Genomic DNA, 20880 nt, shown 5'->3' with positions numbered 1-20880 from the left:
TAGAGATGAGGTCTCGCCAAGTTGCCCGGGCGGGTCTTGAACCCGCGGGCTCAGGCAATCCACTCACCTTGGCCTCCCAAAGCGCTGGGATTACAGGTTGAGCTACCGAGCCTGGCCTTATTTCGGTTATTAACAAAATTTTAAGATTAAAAGCATATCTCTGTCTACTAGCAACAGATGGCAATGGTTATATGCACAGTTGTTTTGTACTTTCAAACACATGTATTTAAGAATGAAACCTGTTTGTAAGTACAGAAATTTCCATATAGCTTTTACTCAGATTTTACTTGACAAGTTCTCAACTGGTAATGGGATACTTTACACTGTTAGAAAAATAGTAATTTTCTTCTAAGCATCATTAGAAATCAACAAAATGTTATTTATTTATTTATTTATTTATTTATTTATGAGTTGGAGTCTCACTCTGTCGCCAAGGCTGGAGAGTAGTGGCATGCCCACAGCCACTGCAGCCTCAACCTGCTGGGCTCAGGTGATCCTTCCACCTCAGCCTTCCAAATAGCCGGAACTACAGGCATGCGCCACCACACCCTACTAATTTTTGGATTTATTGTAGAGATGATGTCTCACCAAGTTGCCCCGGTTGATGTTGAACCGGTGGGCTCAGGCAATCCTCTCACCTCGGCCTCCCGAAGTGCTGGGACTATAGGGAGCCACTGTGCCCGGCCAAAAAACACAAATTTAACCAACTATAATTTACTACTATACAGCCAACAAGCAAAATGAGTAAAATGACCAAAATCCAATAAAGTGGTCCTGTGGAGAAATAAGTCTATCGATTAATTGTTGGAGGAACTCCATACTGTCCAGTTCTTCTGCAAAGCAATCTAGTAGCTCACAGCTAAAATAATGAAGCTAAAGAGTTACAGAGTTAATTCCATAACTCTATAATTCTCTTCAAGACATTTATTCCAAAGAGGAAAGTAAAAGCTATTATACAAATGTATTCATTGTATTGCAGTTTGTAACAGGAAAAATTTAGAACCCAACTGCCAAACAATGAGATTAACTATAAAAACTACGGAATATTAATATGCTTACAAATACATAGCTATTAAGTCTTGCAAATATATAGACCGTATTTAATACATGGAAACATTTAAATATTGATTACAACAATAAAAAGTATACTAAAACAAAGATATGAGAGGAATGTCTTTGAAGGAAATAGTTTTCAGTCTATACATTGTTTACTTTTTATTCACTCAGTTATTTAAATATTTTAAGTTGTAAATAAAACTTTCAAAACAAAAATAAAAGGAATTTTGTTTCTACAGTATTAATTTAAACTATAAATACACATTAGGTATATAGACTTATATGCTTAAATAAGAACAACCATATATAATCTTGTTTCTATGGAAAAACTGCTTTCAGAATCTCAAACTAAATTAGCAAGTGGTTTTAGAACACAACCACACTAATTTGGGAACAGCAGACATTGGTGTCTAGAAGGAATAACTAAAAGCAACACTGGAAGTTCAGGTATGTTTCTGATGTACGAAGAATACTGTACTAATGAAACAAACAGTATTTTTATCCTTTTTTCTCTAAGCAGTGTCCATATTCATGAAGAACCACAATGCTTTAATATCTTCCCATTTTTCTTTCCTTTTGTTCTTTCTTCCAAATTTTTCCTTTCCCAAAATTAACCTTTATCCCCATACTACCATAAAAAAGTTTAATAACTTTTAAAATCTTAAAATAAATACCTTAAAAAAAGGGATTTGACACTTATTAAACAGCATAGTCATCTGAAAGCAATGACTATTTTTTTAAAAACAGTGTGTACTGAGGCTCAGCAGTTAAGAAACAACAATAAAAATAGTAAGATGAATAATCATACCATCAAACTGGTCTTCACCTTCAGTCATTAGTTCATCATCAGAGCAAATACTCAGAACATTTACCAACATTTCTGTCACTATTAAAAAAAAAGTTACATGTTAGCTGACAATATACAACTGTCTATATTGATACATAACAACCATTCCTACTAATGGTAAAATAATTTTTGACCCAAGAAGACAAACATATTCTGATAGCAGGAATGATGGAATTAAAAAATGCAAGGTCTTTCAAAATAAAAGAAATTTCATGGATAACAAGTCTGAGAGAGAGAGAGAGAGAGAAACATTTTATGAAACAAATTTTTCAGGCCTCTAACAAAAAACCAAGCCCAAAAGAGATAAGAACAGAGATGAATAACATCTGAATGCATACATTTCAAATCTTAATTCACAGATATAGCATAAAATAATTTTAAAAATCATGGCACAGTCCTACTGTTTCTAAAAAGTCCTTTCAGCTTCAGTAACTGCCTAAAATTTTTTGTTGTTGGAATCAGGGTCTCACTCTGTCACCCAGGCTGGAGTTCAGTGGCATGATCACAGTTTATCACAGCCTTGAATTCCAGGGTTCAAGCCATCATCCCTCCTTAGCCTCCTGAGTAGCTGGACTACAGGCACATGCTACCATGACCAGATTCTTCTTCGGTTATTGTTGTAGAGATAAGGTCTGGTTATGTTGCCCAGGATGCTCTTGAAATCTTGACTCAAGCAATCCTCCCACCTCGCCTTCCCAAAGTACTGGCGTAGTGAGAGCTACTATGCTTGGCATATTTTGAAAGATTACTAATGACCATCCATCAATCTGAACCCATAGCTCTTTTGAAGGCTTAATCATCTATGACTATTGTATATATATTTTTCCTTCTCTTTTCCCTTGGGTTCCAAGATTCAACTCTTCTAGTTTTCCTAACTTTTGGACAATTTTTTTCCCCAAACTTTGCATATCCTCAAGATTCTCTCTGCAGTATTATTCTTTTTTGTGTTTGTTTGTTTGTTTGTTTGTTTGAGCTGGAGTCTCACTCTGTCGCCCAGACTGGAGTGCAGTGGCCGCACCCGGCCACCGCAGCCTCGACCTGCTGGGCTCTGGCGATCCTTCTGCCTCAACCTTCCAAGTAGCCAGAATTACAGGCATATGCTACCATGCCCGGCTGATTTTTTTGATTTATTGTAGAGATGAAGTCTCGCCAAGTTTCCCAAGCGGGTCTCGAACCCGCGGGCTCAGGCAATCCACTCACCTCAGCCTCCCAAAGGTGCAGAATTACAGGCTGACCCACCGAGCCCAGCTAGAATTATTCTTTTTATATGTCTAATCTCTTGGCATTTCTGTCCATTATTATAGTTAGGGTTTCAAGTATCACCTCTCTGGAGATGATTCAGAAGTCTTTAATCCGAGACTTGACCTCTCCTTCAGACTCTGAACTTCCTTGCTAATTTTACTGCCAACTGTCTTGAACTAATTGTATATGCCTGTTTTCCATACTAGAATGAAAGCTTCATGAGTGCAAGATGTTGTTTTATTCTACTGTAACCCCAGAGTCTAGTACAGTGCCTGGCTTGTGATAGACACCCAATAAACAGCAAACAAATTAGTACATAAAATAAGAAACACAAAAGCAAGTTTCAATTAATAAACAAATTAGTACATAAAATAAGAAACACAAAAGCAAATTTCAATCAAAAATTATCTATTGAATATTAGTCCCTGGGTGTCCTGACAGCAATGAATATAACTGAAACAAAATTTGACACTGCCCCTACAAACTATCTTTCCTCCTAAAAATATTATTAAAAATACAACACTTATTAGGTACTGTGCTATAAAGCTCTGGGATTCAGGTATGAAAGGCATAGTCTCTACCCTCAAAAAGCTTACTAACTACTAAAAGTTACATATATATATAAAACACATACATACACACACACACACACACACACACACACACACACACACACACACACACACACAAGTGATGAAACCTATGCAGTAAGTTTTTTTAGTTTTTTTAGTTGGAGTCTCACTCTGTCACCCAGGCTAGAGTGCAGTGGCATGCTCACGGCCATTGAAGCCTTGACCTGCTGGGCTCAAGTGACCCTTCCGCCTCAGCCTTCCAAGTAGCTGGAACTATAGATGTGCACACCGGTTAATTTTTTGATTTACTGTAGACACGAGGTCTCACCAAGTTGTCCAGGCTGGTCTCGAACCCCTCTGGACTCAGACAATCCTCTCACCTTGGCCTCCCAAAGTGCTGGGATTACAGGGATGAGCCATCATACCTGGCCTATGCTGTAAGTATTCTAAGGTATGCAAAAAACTTGCTGGGGATGGCAAGGCTTTTGGTTAATGACATTTGAGAAGGATCATGAATTAGGAATTTGACAACTGGAGAGAGCAGACAAGGCATTCTAAACAGAAGTCAGAAAAATTATGAAGTAGTCACATAGCTCAGTGGAATAGAATTGAGAGTCCAGAAATAAAACCTTACTTTTAAGGTCAATTTATTAAATTTTCTTTTTTTTTTGAGTTGGAGTCTCACTCTGTCACCCAGACTGGAGTGCAGTGGCTGCTCCCGGCCACCACAGCCTCGACCTGCTGGGCTCCGGTGATCCTTCCGCCTCAGCCTTCCAAGTAGCCAGAATTACAGGCATGCGCTACCACACCCGGCTGATTTTTTAATTTATTGTAGAGATGAGGTCTCGCTGCCCAAGTGGGTCTCGAACCCGCGGGCTCAGGCAATCCACTCACCTCAGCCTCCCAAAGGCGCGGGATTACAGGCTGAGCCACCGAGCCGGGCTTAAATTTTTTTTTAAAGAGACAGGGTCTTACTTTGTTGTCCAGGCTGGAGTGTAGTGTATGATCATAGCTCACTGCAGCTTCTAATTCCTGGGCTCAAGTGATTCTCTCGCCTCTGCCTCCCAAGTAGCTAGGACTACAGGCATGCCATCAAGTCTGGCTAATCTTTTTTTTTTTTAAGTTGAAGTCGCACTCTTGGTGCCCAGGCTGGAGTGCAGCAGTATACTCATGGCCACCACGGCCTCAACCTGCTAGGCTTAGATGATCCTTCCAAGTAGCTGGAACTACAGACACATGCCACCACGCCCAGCTAGTTATTTTTGGTGTGATTTCTTGTGAAGACGAGGTCTCACCAAGTTGCCCAGGCTGGTCTCAAACCCCCAGTCTCAGGCAATCCTCTCGCTTCAGTCTCCCAAAGTGCTGGGATTACAGGCTGAGCCACCACACCTGGCCAAGTCTGGCTAATTTTTTAATTTTTTGTAGAGATAGGGTCTACCAATATTGCCCAGGCTGGTCTGAAACTCCTGGCCTCAAGCAACCCTCCCACCTTGGCCTCCTAAAGTGCTAGGATTACAGGTGTGAGCCACCACACCTAGCTAGTCAACTGATTTTTGTCAAGGATGCCAAAACAATTCAGTGAGGGAAAGAACAGTCTTCAACAAATGGTGTTGGGACAATTGGATATCCACATGAAAAAGAATAATGTTGAATTCCCCACTGCACACCACATGTAAAAATTAACTAAAAATGGATCACAACTCTATATGTAAGATTTAAAACTATAAAACTCTTAGAGAAAAACAAGGGCAAATCTTCATGAGCTTGAATTAGGCAATAATTTCTTATGTATGACAACAAAAGCACTAGCAACAAAAGAAAAAAATAGAAAAATACAAATTCATCAAACTTAGAACACTTTTGTGCTTCAAAGGATACTACCACCTAAACCTGGCATAGCTGCTCATGTCTGTAATCCTAGTTCCTTGGGAGGCTAAGGGAAGAGGATCACTTGAGCCCAGCAGTTCAAGACCAGCCTAGGCAACATAGTGAGACCCTGTCAATAAAAAATAAAAATAAAAGACAATAAAAATCAATTCATAGAATGGGAGAAAATATTTATAAATCATGTGTTTGATAAAGGATCTGTATGCGGAATAGATAAAAAACACAATTCAAGAATAATTATTCTAAGTGAAACAGCTCAGACACAGACAAATACTGTCTGTTCTCACTTAAAAATAGGAGCTACATAAGATGTGTACACATGGACATGGAGTGTGCAATGATAGAAAACAGAGACTTGGAAGGATGGCAGGTGGTAGAAGGGTTGAAGATGAAACATTACTCAGTGGGTACAATGTATGTTATTCTGGTAAAGGACACATTAAAAGCAACTTCACCACTAGGCAATATACCATGTAAAAAATTACACCTGTACTCCATGAATTTATACAAACAAGAAAATAAAATAATTTTTTAAAAAGATAAATAATCCAGTTGGGAGCAGTGGCTCAGCCTGTAGTCCCAGCACTCTGGGAAGCCAAGATGAAAGGACTGCCTGAGCCCAGAGGTTCAAGACGAGCCTGGGCACTTGGTGAGACCTCGTCTCTACAATAAACCACAAAAATTAGCCAGGCATGGTGGCATACATCTATAGTTCTAGCTACTTGGAAGGCTGAGGCAGAAGGATTGCCTAAGGCCAGCGGCTGAGGGTACAGTGGCCGTGAGCATGCCACTGCACTCCAGCCTAGGTGAAAAGAGTGAGACTCCAACTCAATAAAAAAATAATGATAAGATAAATAATCCAATCATAAAATAAGCAAGGGATTTAAAAATACATTCATCCACAGAAGTTATATAAGTAGCCAACAGGACATGAAAAGTTGTTCAACATCATTATTAATTAAGGAAATGTAAATCAAAAGTGGAAGGGGACAATGGCTCATGCCTATAAACCCAACACTTTGGAAGACTCAGGCAGAAAGATTGTCTCAAGCTAAGGATTCAAGATCAGTATGGGCAACAAAGTAAGATCCAGTCTCTACCAAAAAAAAAAAAAAAGTAAACTCCATATCTACTACAATGGCTACAATTATAAAAAGACAAATAATCGGCTGGGCTCAGTGGCTTAGTCTATAATCCCCAGCACTTTGGGAGGCCTAGGTGAATGGATTGCCTGAGCCCATGGGTTCGAGACCAGTCCAGGCAACTTGGCAAGACCTTGTTTCTACAATACACCAAAAAAAAATTAGCCAGGCATGGTAGCACACGCCTGTAGTTCCAGCTACTTGGAAGGCTGAGGCAGAAGGATCGCTAGAGCCCAGCAAGTCGACGCTGAGGTGGCCATGAGTATGCCACGGCACTCCAGCCTGGGCAACGGAGTGAGACTCCAACTCAAAAAAAAAAAAAAAAAAAGACAAATAATCAAGTGTTGGCAAGGATATGGAAAAACTGGAACCATTAAATACTGCTGGTAGAACTGTAAAATGGTACAACTACTTTGGGAAAAAGTTTGGCAGATCCTCAAAAGGTTAATCACAGAGTAAGCATATGACTCAACAATTTCAATCCTAGGTCTATACCTTAAAAATGGAAGCATATATCTACACAAAAACTTGCACACAAATGTTCTTTGCAGCATTATTCATAAGAGTTGAAAAGTAGAAATAATCAAATTTTTATCAGCTAATGAATAGAGAGACAAAATGTGGCATATCTATACAACAGAATACTATTCTGTCATAGAAAGGAATTAAGTAGATTCATGCTACAGCACAGATGAGCCCTGAAAACATTATGGAAAGAAGCCAATCATAAAAGACCACATATTGTATGACTCCATTTATATGAAATGTCCAGAATAGGCAAATCCATGGGGACAGTAGATTGGTGGCTGACTAGAGTTGGCAAGGAGGGGTTGGGGTTAAATGAAGAGTGATTGCTAATGAGCACTGGGTTTCTTTGGAGATGATGAACATGTTCCAAAACTGATTACGGTAATGGTTGCACAACTCTGCAGAATATACTCAAAAACACCGAATTGTATAATAGGTCAAGTGTATGGTGTGTGAATTCTATATCAGAAAACTATTGTGAAAAATGCTAAAAAATATACAAATAAAGAAAAGCATGAAAGAAATCAGCCATGCTGTGTTATGTCTGGAACATAGAGAACATGAAAGAGAAAGGTAGAAAATGAGGCTAAAGAGAAAGCAGGGAAGACCCAAGGACTTTATGTGGCAGATTAAGATTTATCTTGAAAGCTACATGGTGCCATTTAATGGATACTAAATAGTAGCTTTATTATATATTATTTTGCATCCAGAAGCTTTGGCTTCTAAAAGGAAGGCAAGAGTCTTTGCAAAAAAAAAAGTCACAGCATAGTTTAGAGAAAGACATCAGATGGGAGAACCATTTCTTACATTATTTTTTATTTAAAGATCAGATAGATTTGAATAATTTATCTTAAAAAACTAGTACAAGCTGGGCTTGGTGGCTCAGCCTGTAATCCCGTGCCTTAGGGAGGCTGAGGTGAGTGGATTGCCTGAGCCCACGGGTTCGAGACCCGCCTGGGCAACTTGGCAAGACCTTATCTCTACAATAAATCAAAAAATCAGCCGGCCGTGGTAGCACATGCCTGCAATTCCGGTTACTCGGAAGGCTGAGGTGGAAGGATCGCTGGAGCCCAGGAGGTCAAGGCTACGGTGGCCGGGAGCAGCCACTGCACACCAGTCTGGGCGACAGAGTGAGACTCCAACTCAAAAATAAAAATAAAATTAAAAAATAAAAATTAAAATAAAATAAAAAAACTAGTACAGAGAGAATTTGAATATACAGAGAACATGAAAGATGAAGCAAGTTTCCTGAAAAAGCAGAAGTGTAACAGAATCTAGGGACAAGTTAGAAGGACTAGCACTGGATGGAAGGGTCACCTCTTCAACAAGGGAAGAATTCAAATGAGTATATGTTTTAAAAAGAAAAGAACAGTAAGTAGAGAAAGCTCCCACTAGTAGCATGTGTTTTCACTAAGTGAGGGAAATGGCTGAAAAAAGATAGTGTTTAAGAAAAAAAAGATAAATGCCAGACGCGGTGACTCATGCCTGTAATCCCAGCACTTTGAGAGGCTGAGGTGAGAGGACTGACTGAGCCCATGGGTTCGAGACCAGCCCAGGCAACATGACAAGACCTCGTCTCTACAATAAATCAAAAAATTAGCTGAGCATGGTGGCACATACCTGTAGTTCCAGCCACTTGAAAGGCTAAGGCGGGTCACCCAAGCCCAGCAAGTCAAGGCTATGGTGACCATAAACGTGCCACCACACTCTAGCCTGGGCTAAACAGCGAGACTTTGAGACTTCCACTCAAAAATAAAAAATAAAAAACATAAAAGTTTAGATCCTAGCCGGGCTCGGTGGCTCAGCCTGTAATCCCGTGCCTTTGGGAGGCTGAGGTGAGTGGATTGCCTGAGCCTGCAGGTTCGAGACCCACCTGGGCAGCGAGACCTCATCTCTACAATAAATCAAGAAATCAGCTGGGCGTGGTAGCGCATGCCTGTAATTCCAGCTACTCGCAAGGCTGAGGCGGAAGGATCACCGGAGCCCAGCAGGCGAGGCTGCAGTGGCCAGGAGCGGCCAATGCACTCCAGTCTGGGCAACTGAGTAAGACTCCAACTCAAAAAAAAAAAAATAATTTAGATCCTATATTAATATGAAAATACAGACCCTATACTAAGGAAAATGGGACAAAAATGCAGTCTAGGGACACAAAGGGTGTTGGGTACTATTGAGAGCCCAGCTAATGTTAGAAATCAAGGGTAACACCAATTAATACAGTTGGATAAATATCTCCAGCAACATTCTACACTCTGGTGGTAGGAATATAGAAAATGGACTGGACTAGAGCAGATTCTTAGGACAAATAAAGTAGAAAAACAAGAAAGAAATGAGTTTAAGGGTGTGTTAAAAGGAAGAGAGGCAAGAAAAGATCTGACTAGTAAGAAAATGTCATGGGAGGCTGAAGTGAGTGGACTGCCTGAGCCCGCGGGTTCGAGACCCACCTGGGCAACTTGGCAAGACCTCATCTCCACAACAAATCAAAAATTAGCCAGGCGTGGCAGCACGCGCCTGTAGTTCCAGCTACTTGAAAGGCTGAGGTGGAAGGCTCGCCGAAGCCCAGCAGGTCGAGGCTGCGGTGGCCGGGAGCGGCCACTGCACTCCAATCTGGGCGACAGAGTGAGACGCCAACTCAAAAAAAAAAAAAAAAAAAGAAAGAAAGAAAATGTCATGGTCAAAGGCCTAGAGATTCCAATGAAGATAAAAAGCAGCAATAACCAGACTGAAAGGTTGTTGTAAAACAAGAGTTTTCTCATTGGAATGTGTTAATAATACCATCTTTAATCGACTTAAAACATTCAAGTCATCTTCAACTAATCCCTCCCCTTAAACATACAATCTTGTTAAGTCTCACTGATTCTACTTCTGTTTTTCTTTTGGTTCTCCCTACTCTCCATTCTTAATGGCATTATTTCTCTATTTGACTTTTGATGTCTTTATAAGCTCTCTCAACCTCTTGTCTTCCTTCAGTCCGTTTCACCATAGTAATTTTTGTAAATGACTACTGCCATGGTCATATTCTGTTTCAGTAACTTGCCACCACTTATTAAAGTGCCAACTTCTCCTTGTTGTGATCAAGATACTCATGATCTGTCGCTGACCTAACGTATCATTCCTTTTTTTTTTTTGTTTTTTTGAGTTGGAGTCTCACTCTGTCACCCAGACTGGAGTGCAATGGCACACTCCCAGCCACCACAGCCTCCACCTGCTGAGCTCCGGCGATCCTTCTGCCTCAGCCTTCCAACCAGCTGAAACCACAGGTGCACACCACCATGCCCAGATAATTTTTGACTTATTGTAGAGACAAGGTCTTGCCAAGTTGCCCAGGCTGGTCTCGAACCCCTGGGCTCAGTCAATCCTCTTGCCTCTGTCCCCCAAAGTGCTGGGATTACAGGTATGAGCCATCTGGCCAAAAAAGAGATTCTTAAAAGAAGGTCAAATAAACCTGAGGAGATTACCAATTCACTTCAGATCTATGAATGTCCTGAAAATGGTCTATGTATATATATACACATTTGTACCTGGTGTGGTGGTTTACACCTATAATCATAGTACTTTGGGAGGCTGAGATAGCAAGATTGCTGCTTGAGTCCAGGAGTTTGAGACCAGCGTAGGCAACATAACGAGACCATGTCACCACAAAAAAATTAAAAAGGGCAACTCTCTCAGGTTTCCTCCCACTGTGGGAGCTTTTCTGTCCTCTTAACAAATCCTGTTTTTTATTTTTTTGAGTTGGAGTCTCACTCTGTTGCCCAGACTGTAGTGCAGTGGCCGCTCCCGGCCACCGCAGCCTCGACCTGCTGGGCTCTGGCGATCCTTCCGCCTCAGCCTTCCGAGTAGCTGGAATTACAGGCGCACGCTACCACACCCGGCTTATTTTTGATTTATTGTAGAGATGAGGTCTCACCTGCCCAGGCGGGTCTCGAACCCACGGGCTCAGGCAATCCACTCACTTCAGCCTCCCAAAGGCGCGGGATTACAGGTTGAGCCACCAAGCCCGGCTCAAATCCTGTTTTTTAAAAAAATTAAAAAATTAAATTAAAAAATTAGCTGGGCATGCAACACCATGCCCATTGCCCCAGCTACTTGGGAGGCTGAGGTGGAAGGATCTCCTGAATGAGGTCAAGGCTGCAGTGAGCCTTGACCTTATCACTGGTGACAAAGTGACACATCAGTCTAGGTGACAGATACTCCGATTCGGAAAAAAAAAGTCTTCATCTTTTAGAAATATATTCTAAAATGTTTATAGATTTTAAAAATAGCTGTTGTTTGCTTCCAAATAATTAAGGTATAGGAGGAGTAGTGGGTGGGATACAATTTCATAATTGTTGAAGATGAATAAGTGGCACATAGCAAATTCATATTATTCACTACACCTTAGTATGTGTTGAAAATTCCCCAGTGTAAACTTATTTTATTTTTTTAGAGACAGGGTTTTCCTATGCTGCCCAGGCTGGAATGAAATGACTATTCACATGCCTGATTATAGTGCACTGCTGCCTCCAACTCTTGGGCTCGGGCAACCTCCTGTCTCAGTCTCCTGAATAGCTGGGACTAGAGGCCTACGTCAAGTTTTTAAAAATAAATTTTATAAGGGGTTCTTAACTCTCCGAAGGGTAAAGAAACACTGCTTTCACCTAACTTTGGGATTAAATCAGACTCTCAAGAAGCCTCTGTTTAGGTTAGCTGCTTCCTAGGAAACGGACTAGAGTCAAACTAGCTTTTTGGAAGTAGAATAAACGAAATGACACTTGCTGCTTTTCACACAAAAAGAAAATTTTCACTAGAATCTAGAAGAAGTTAGGTTATCTAAACAGCTATCTTGTATCAAAATAATAAAATATGCAAAGATTTGAGAAAACGTTCTGTGTTCAACATTGACTAAGATTATATTTGTATGTAATGTCAAAATCACAGCTTTACAATTTTAGAAAGATATGAATAATTTAGAGGAGATCCACAGAAAAACAACAAAAATGGTCAAAAGTTTGAATACTTCCTTATAAGACATAAAATGATTTAGTGTGGCAAAAAGAACTAAAGTTCATTTAGTAGCAGACTTCAAATGTAGGAACAGTGATAAAAGTCTACTGTTCTCATTTTCACTTATAAGAGATCCACAGAAATCATATTAAATTTTCTCATCTCACAAAAGGAGTTGAACTAAATGACTGTTAAGTTCATTAATGAGCTTTAAAACTCTATGATGTTCTGGTATTTGATAGGTGCACCAATTGAGAAAACTCTATTATCTCTAGTTCCTTTGTTGTTTAGATACTCATAGCATAAACATCTAGGCTAAAAATAATGAAATATTCCTTATGTGGTACCATCAGAGAATCAAATTAGTGAGAATTTACAAAATGTCCACTTTCTTTCCATTTTTTCCTCCTCACCCCCCCACCAACTCCCCATATTACATTACAATAGTTGATCTACAATCTAGCCTGGAGGCAACAGAGTGAGCGAGATGAATTCTTAAATTCCCTTTAGTCTGATGATGCTATGATTGAACTATTTCTCATATACCAAAGATAGAATGTTGTAAGTGTAATGCATCCCTTTTACCTAAGCCCTTAACTGGTCCCCTTCTCAAATGCTAAAGGGTAATTCTATCTTCATATTAATGTTGGACCTGAGTACATGAAGAAGACCAAAGGCAATCTGCAGAAAACCTGTTTATCATACATAGTTTAAGTATTAATTCTGAATTTTAAAACTAAAAATTGCCTTGGCAGAAGTGACATATCTCATACAGAAAGGAACATTTTGTAACATGGAAGAGGTGAGAAAAAACAGAGGGGGGATAGAACAAAATGTTTTAAAATCATGTCTGTACTCTTAAACTGTCATAATTATGTGGTTACTGAGGTAATACTGAGGTATTGCCTTGTGAAAAAGTTAACACTAAAATGGAAAAGAAGAATATGACAAGTAATGAAATCCTAAGAATTCTATAGAACTAGAAACAAAAGACAGAAAAAATTTCTTAAATAGCATTTATTTTCTTTTTAAAAGTCTATTACATATGTACTACTACTGTTCCTCTAAATTATCAGAAAAGCATCACTACTAAAATCTTATACATTTTCATATGAGATAAATATTAGGTTAGAATAATTTCTCTCAGAGTACAGAACTATAAAATGACAAATATTGCTAAAATGAGGGTTATTAAACTTTCCCATGAATGTCTGTGTCATGCCTAAAACGGTGTCAAAATATGCAGAAGGGTACATTCCAAAAGAAAGCTATTCTTTCCATCACTTCATAAGAGATTTAAGCTACAGAAAAAAAAAAAAAAAAAAAGAAAAGAAAACTCAACAGCTGAAGACAACATCAGGCTATTTATAAGTCTTCTCCCAGTCCCCCAGACACCCTCACATGGGGGCTGTAAACAGCTAACTAAAATATCTTTGAGGCTCTTATATCCACATCCACTGACACAAGTAGAGCTATAACCACAGTGAAACTAGACTTTAGTTTCCTTTAGCAAGCATTTGCCTGTGATAGTAAACTGGAGTAAATTAACAGTAATAAAACAGTTATTTAGTTTTTTTAAATCGAAAGCATACCTTTTTCTCCAACAAATGGTAAAGACCATGTGAAGACATCCATAAAATTGGGCAACCAGTAAGGATGTGGAGAACAGTTAAATTGTCGAATATTCATCACATTATTTTCATACTTTAATACAGCAGCTGCAAGATAAGTTGAATTATCGATGTAACTATTTTTCTTTAACCTCAAAAGTATAAAATACTTAAAAGCAGAAAAATATCTTTATGAGAGGGAGGGAGATCGGGGTGAGTGGAATCAAGGCTGGTAGAGGGGAAAAGGAACTAATATTTAGTAATAACACACTTTTTAACAGTCAGATTTCCACTTGTTATTATTAACGAAATTTCCAGATTCTTTCCAGAATGTTTGTTTTACTTTATTTATAATCCAATGAGGAACATGCACTTCAACTAAATCCAAAATTGTGAAAACTCAGTTTTTAGAGGAAACACAGAATGGTAATGAGCAATCTTCTAGATTTTTAAAGTTCATACAAGTTGAGAATTTAAGAAGGTCTTTTTAGCAGCAGGCAACTAAAAAGGATAGTTGAACAGTAATAAAGCAAACAAAAACAAAACAATTCCACTAATTTGGAATATTTTTATGAAAATATGAATGTATTATGAATATATAAATGAGAAAGGCAAAACTACTACAAAGAAATATTTTGCTTTGTTTAGAAAAAAACTCACTAAAATACAAAAGAGAAAATATTATAACCAAATAATCCAAAGGTAATTTCAGATATCTAATATTTCAGTAGGTTGACATAATTAAAATCTTAACTGAATCTACACAGATTTCATTCACTGGTTATATTACTTTATGGAATCCTGAGTTACAAGGGCTGGATTCTGCCAGGCGCAGTGGCTCATGCCTATAATCCCAGCACTTTGGGAGGCAGAGGTGAGAGGACTGCCAGAGCCCAGGGGTTTGCGACTAGCCTGGGCAACTTGGTGAGACCTTGTCTCTACAATAAATCAAGAAAAATTAGTCGGGTGTGGTGGCACACACCTGTAGTTCCAACTTCTTAGAAGGCTGAGGCAGAATGATCACCGAAGCCCAGCAGGTCGAGGCTGTGGTGGCCATAAGCATGCCACTGCACTCCAGCCTGGATGACAGAGTGAGACTCTGACGCCAAAAAGGAAAAAAAAAAAATAAGAAAGTTGGATTCTAATCTAAGGTATAGCACATGCCAGCTGTGTAATGTTTGGTAAATTATTCAATTTGCTCATTTATAGCAGATAAAACTAATATGTATACTCTGCCTACCTTAGAAGTTCAGTTTAAGGTCAGAGAATGATATTTCATATGAAACGACCTAAAAGTATAAAATACTTTTGTAAAAATTATAACAATTATGTTGTTATTTTTTTTCGTTTTAATGAAAAGCACTGAAATATGGATGTTAAATTCTAAGATTTGTGATTCTGGCTAATACAGAATCAAAAGTAATCCTGCTACATGTTACTATTTGCTAACTTAACAGGTCTAAGTTTGTCTTCCTAATGAAATTTCCATGTAAAATAAAAGTATTTAAATTAGTCTCAAAAATTATGAGATGATACCAAGCTTTCAGACCTTATTTGAGGGGGAGAAAAGAGAAAATCTAGAAAATTGCCTCATGGAATGAATGAGACATTACAAACATATCTATATTATGTAAACACTAAAATCGTTAACGCTATTTATGTACAGACTCAGAACTACCAAGAGAGACATTTGATTTTGACAAGACAGAGTCAATTATTTGAGTTTCTTTTCTAAGTACTAAAAAAATTGATCTCTTAATCTCCTGAGTCTAACTGACAAGGCCAACCAGTAAAGTAGTACTCAACTGGGCACTCACCACTAGCTCCTCTAATACTGACAAGGGAAAGTCAGTTGAGGAATTAGAGCACTAGTAGAAAGTTCAATTTAACACATGATTCTACTTTTGAGAATAGAGTCAAAATGTAGATATGTTTCTTCTCAAAAATGAAGTCATACTTCATTTGTGTAAGTTCTACAGCATAAATTCTTATAGCATAATCTATGCCAGAGTTATCCAGCATGCTGCTGACTGATGTCAGGCAAATGTTTTAATTTTTTAACGATCACTTCTCATCATCCAAAAAGAATCTTCTTTTGCTCTCTACTTTTTTTTTTTTTTTTTTTAGATAGTATCTTGCTGTGTTGTCCAAGTTGGAATGCAGTGGCATGATCATAGCTCACTATAGTCTCAAACTTCTGGGCTCAAGCAATCATCCCACCTCAACTTTCAAGTAGTTGAAACCTACAGACGCACATCACCACGCCAGGCTAATTTAAAAAAAAAAAACTTCTATACAGATGGACGGCTCACTATGTTGCCTAGGCTGGTCTTGAACTCCTGGCCTCAAATGATCTCCCACCTCAGCCTCCCAAAGCATTGGGATTACAGGCATGAGCCACCTGACCTTCTGTTCCTCTTTTGAACTTACACCATGACCCTTATTTAGCAATGACCTCATTATCTCTCTAAATGTACTTTTAAAGTCTTTAACCTTCTGTTCTTTCCTCCTGGCATAGCCACACCAGTCTGATCCTGAAGCTATGGCATAGTAAACTGAATTCCAGACATGTTAAAACAGAAGAGAAGCCTCTTAATTTCCTTTTCTAAAGATGTGAACTACGTAAACACATTCAATCTCATCTTCTGTCCTTGGCACACTTAACTAAATTAAGACCCTTTGGCATTATCTGTCAATAAATTATATTCAAAATAAAATTATGTTCAATATTACAGACAGATCAAATTTTCAGAGAATGAGGGGAGATGAAAATCACTGGAACACAAGGTAAAGAAAAAAGAGATAAGAAAAAAGGGGGTAAAACAGTGACAAGAAAGAGAAGAATGTTTTCCTCAAATGAGGTCAGAGTGGATTAATCAAGTCTTCATGGGGCAGTGATAAGACTGTGGAGGTAAAAGGTGGAAATAAAGGGAAAGAGAACCTTGGTCAGTGAACATAAAACAAGAAACATGATAAACTAAACAAGTAGACAGTGCAAATAAATGAAATCGTCAAAGCTGCAGCAGCTTTATACAAACAAGAAAACATTCTCTTGACTATAAGGGGTAAGATTTAAGAAAGGGGAGTTTGAGAGAAAAATTATCTTTGGTTTTGTTTGACATACTTTAACACAGAGCACTTTTTACAAAACAGCTTTTGTGAGTGACAAGTTATGAAATGGTTACATATGACTTAGTTTCACATTTTGGATTTTTTATTTCTTGTTCTCTCCCCTCCCTTATATCTTTTAGTTTTTTATAATGAGAATTGGAAGTTATACTTTCAAACAATGCCCCTTTTCCATTATATTGTTTAAAAAGTCAATTAAAATGCTAAGTTGTTTAACAGTTTTTTTTTTTATCAACAACATCTTACCTTTATTATTGTAGACATCTAAGTAATTAGGTGCCGAAAAAATTGTTATTAATGAAGGGAACCCTGTAGTTTGACTTTTTCTGTACATTCTATAGCTGCAAAACAAATAGCTTAATATGCATCGTAAAGCATCAATCATGGTTACTAAGTTTGATTTATATTTAAGGTGTTAATTTGGGTCAGGGAAACAGAATTCTTACCCTGCATCTTGAGCTTCGTGAGCTCTAATAATCGATAACAAATTATTGTTTTGCAAAAATTCACACACTGCTGGATAGCTGTGGGGGGAAAAGAATAAATTAAGTAAAATAATGGTATTGTGTACGCAGCATATGCTATGTTAACAACTAAAATGTGATTAATCTTGGATATTTTTCTTACTTATAAAAATAAGAACATCCTCGAACTGTATTGTGACTAAAATGTTCCTGTGATTTTTCATTTCCAAAATCTTCAGAAGGATCGGACCATAGTAAGTCACACATTGGTCCAAATGCAGGTGGCTCTTTAAATCTATCTAACTGTGAAAGAGATAAAAGAAAGAAACAAAGAACAGAAATAACTCATCAAAAAGTAAGGACAAAATGGACATAGGAAAGTGGTACCAAATTTGAATATAGTCCATACTACAATATTAAGAATTACTGGAAGTTTCCTTAAAAATCAATATATTACTTTCACCGTTACCTAATCCTGACAGTGAAGAGAAGTTTGAAGCTTCTACTGTCTACTCAACCAAGTAATATAAATAGGAATCAAGGACCTTGGAACTGAAATATATACTCACTCTCCTAATATCATCCAGTGTGTGTATTTCTGGTGAAAGTCCACCATGAACACAAAGAAACTGTTGGTTTAAAAGTGCAGCAAGAGGCAGGCTATCAAAAGCTTCCATACAGGCTTCGTAGACTCTTTCTGAATATTTAATTTTACCTAGAAAAAGAAAAATAAATAAATAACAAAAAATTACATTACTAGTTGATCATTTTAAAAACATATTATATATACACATATATAATAGATTTACAGTTTCTATTATCTCTTATATCTTATGCCTTTTAATAATGAAATTTGGATAGTTACAGTTTTAATTATAAAAGACAGCCGGGCTCGGTGGCTCAGCCTGTAATCCCACGCCTTGGGAGGCTGAGGTGAGTGGATTGCCTGAGCCCGCGGGTTCGAGACCCGCCTGGGCAACTTGGCGAGACCTCATCTCTACAATAAATCAAAAAATGAGCCGGGCATGGTAGCGCGTGCCTGTAGTTCCAGCTACTTGGAAGGCTGAGGCGGAAGGATCGCCGGAGCCCAGCAGGTCGAGGCTTCAGTGGCCGGCAGGAGCCGCCACTGCACTCTCCAGTCTGGGCGACAGAGTGAGACTCCAACTCAAAAAAAAAAAAAATTATAAAAGACAATAGTCTATCTACCTATCTATCTCTCTATAATAGATAGATACCTATTAAAACCAAGGCAAGAAAGCTATAGAGACAAAAAACAGAAGTAGTGGCCAGGGGTTGAATGAATGAAGAGATGACTACACAAAGGCACTAACAGGGAATTTATGGCATAATGAAATTTCCTGTATCATGATTAAACTGATGGGTAACTCTATGCAATGTCAAAAGTCAAAGAACACTACAAAATGTAAATTTTATTGTAGATAAATTTTTTTAAAGGCATGCATCTTCCCATATAAGAATCAACAAAAGGCCAGGCTTGGTGGCTCAGCCTGTAATCCCAGCACTTTGGGAGGCCAAGGTAAGTGGATTGCCTGAGCCCACGGGTTCGAGATCCGCCTGGGCAACTTGGCGAGACCTCATCTCTACAATAAATCAAAAATCAGCCGGGCGTGGTAGCGCGTGCCTGTAATTCCGGCTACTTGGAAGGCTGAGGCGGAAGGATCGCCAGAGCCCAGCAGGTGGAGGCTGCGGTGGCGGGAAGCGGCCAATGCATTCTAGCCTGGGCGACAGAGTGAGACTTCAACTCAAAAAAAAAAAAAAAAAAATCAACAAAAATAAGCAATGTTACTGGTCTTGCAAAGACAAAATATTTGCTTTCTCTCTCTAAATATATTTTGGGTTATGCAGCAGAAAGTCACAAAATATTACTAAAAATAAGTCAAAACTCTAAAAATAGCTCAACCCTTTACCTTTATAGGCCAAATAAGGCAAAATTAGAACTATATTTGAAACTAAAATAGTTTTAATACTTGCTTTATTTTATTCTAAGAGTCAATGACTACTTTTTTGTTATTACAGGCAAGACCACTAAATCATTACAACAAAACTCAGAGTCCATCCAATTTTTCTAAAAAATAATAGAATATATCATACACATATGTTGCAGAAGGTGTGGGGTTCTTTTTGTGTACAATGAATACTTAAAATGGGCAGTGAAGCAGGCAGACAATATAGAAACACAAGACAAAACTCTACCAAACCAAACTATCATTTATTTTTAGAGCAATATCATGCACATTCCTTTGCTCTTTTATGCCTTTTAATTTCTGAATATTTTATTTTTGGTGGGATTTTGGTAGGTGGTTTGTCAATTATCTAACCAAAGAAAAAGAACCGAGTTCCTATTTCCTATTTTAATATTGCAACATTCAAATATAAGAAAATCTCTATATATTCACCAACTGGTAGTCTGACAGATTTGTTTACTGTCACTGAAGTTCAATAAAAATTTTAATGTGATTGCTTTTAGGTTAGGCATCTACTTTCCAAGTCTCACCTTATTCATTTAGATTCCCTGACTTATCATTGAAGTTATATGATTATGCCACCTCTGCCACTATTCACTGCCAAATTTTTCTCCTTTTACTGTCTCATTGCTAATATGATCTTTATTGGATTGTGTTTTGAGTATCAATAATTCTTAAATTATTTCTATTTTTAGAACTTAACTGTGACTTAATACACTCATGAATACTAATAAGCACAGAGGTCTGAGGTGTAAAAAAGGTCAAATCTTGCTCCGTACCATATAGTTGTTTTCAGCTATTAGATTACCATTGCCATAATAATGTCAGAGAGAAAAGGGGTAAATACCGTAGGTTAAGAAGTCTGCTTACCACTGAATTGACTAGTCTTTAAAAAACTCCTGGGCCAGCCGGGCTTGGTGGGTCAGCCTGTAATTCCGCGCCTTTGGGAGGTTGAGGTGAGTGGATTGCCTGAGCCCGCGGGTTCGAGACCCGCCTGGGCAACTTGGCGAGACCTCATCTCTACAATAAATTAAAAAATTAGCCGGGCGTGGTAGCACACACCTGTAATTCCGGCTACTTGGAAGGCTGAGGCGGAAGGATTGCCGGAGTCCAGCAGGTCGAGGCTGTAGTGGCAGGGAGCGGCCACTGCACTCCAGTCTGGGCAACAGAGTGAGACTCCAACTCAAAAAAAAAGAAGTCTGCTTACCACTGAATTGACTAGTCTTTAAAAAACTCCTGGGCCAGCTGGGCTCGGTGGCTCAGCCTGTAATCCCGCGCCTTTGGGAGGCTGAGGTAAGTGGATTGCTTGAGCCCGTGGGTTCGAGACCCGCCTGGGCAGCGAGACCTCATTTCAACAATAAATCAAAAAATCAGCAGGGCATACCTGTAGTTCTGGCTACTTGGAAGGCTGAGGCGGAAGGATCGCCGGAGCCCAGCA

At 38.6% G+C, this 20880-nt stretch overlaps 1 protein-coding gene across 5 annotated transcripts in view; it reads right to left on the bottom strand.

The window, feature by feature from the left end:
- The window catches only part of PPP3CB (protein phosphatase 3 catalytic subunit beta), a 63421-nt gene that overhangs the window by 15803 nt on the left and 26738 nt on the right, over positions 1–20880 (bottom strand). For all 5 annotated transcript variants that reach the window (XM_008064273.2, XM_008064275.2, XM_008064276.1 and 2 more), the window contains exons 5-10: positions 18027–18172; positions 17621–17760; positions 17440–17517; positions 17240–17334; positions 13847–13972; positions 1865–1942 (exon numbers count right to left, since the gene is read on the bottom strand). In XM_008064273.2, coding sequence (XP_008062464.1) covers positions 1865–1942; positions 13847–13972; positions 17240–17334; positions 17440–17517; positions 17621–17760; positions 18027–18172 — 663 coding nt within the window. The remainder of the gene's footprint in view (positions 1–1864; positions 1943–13846; positions 13973–17239; positions 17335–17439; positions 17518–17620; positions 17761–18026; positions 18173–20880) is intronic.

The sequence above is a fragment of the Carlito syrichta genome, unplaced genomic scaffold (assembly GCF_000164805.1).
Source record: "Carlito syrichta isolate Samal-C Ts95f unplaced genomic scaffold, Tarsius_syrichta-2.0.1 Scaffold307258, whole genome shotgun sequence".
NCBI lineage: Eukaryota > Metazoa > Chordata > Mammalia > Primates > Tarsiidae > Carlito > Carlito syrichta.
This window is presented reverse-complemented; position numbering and strand designations above follow the sequence as displayed.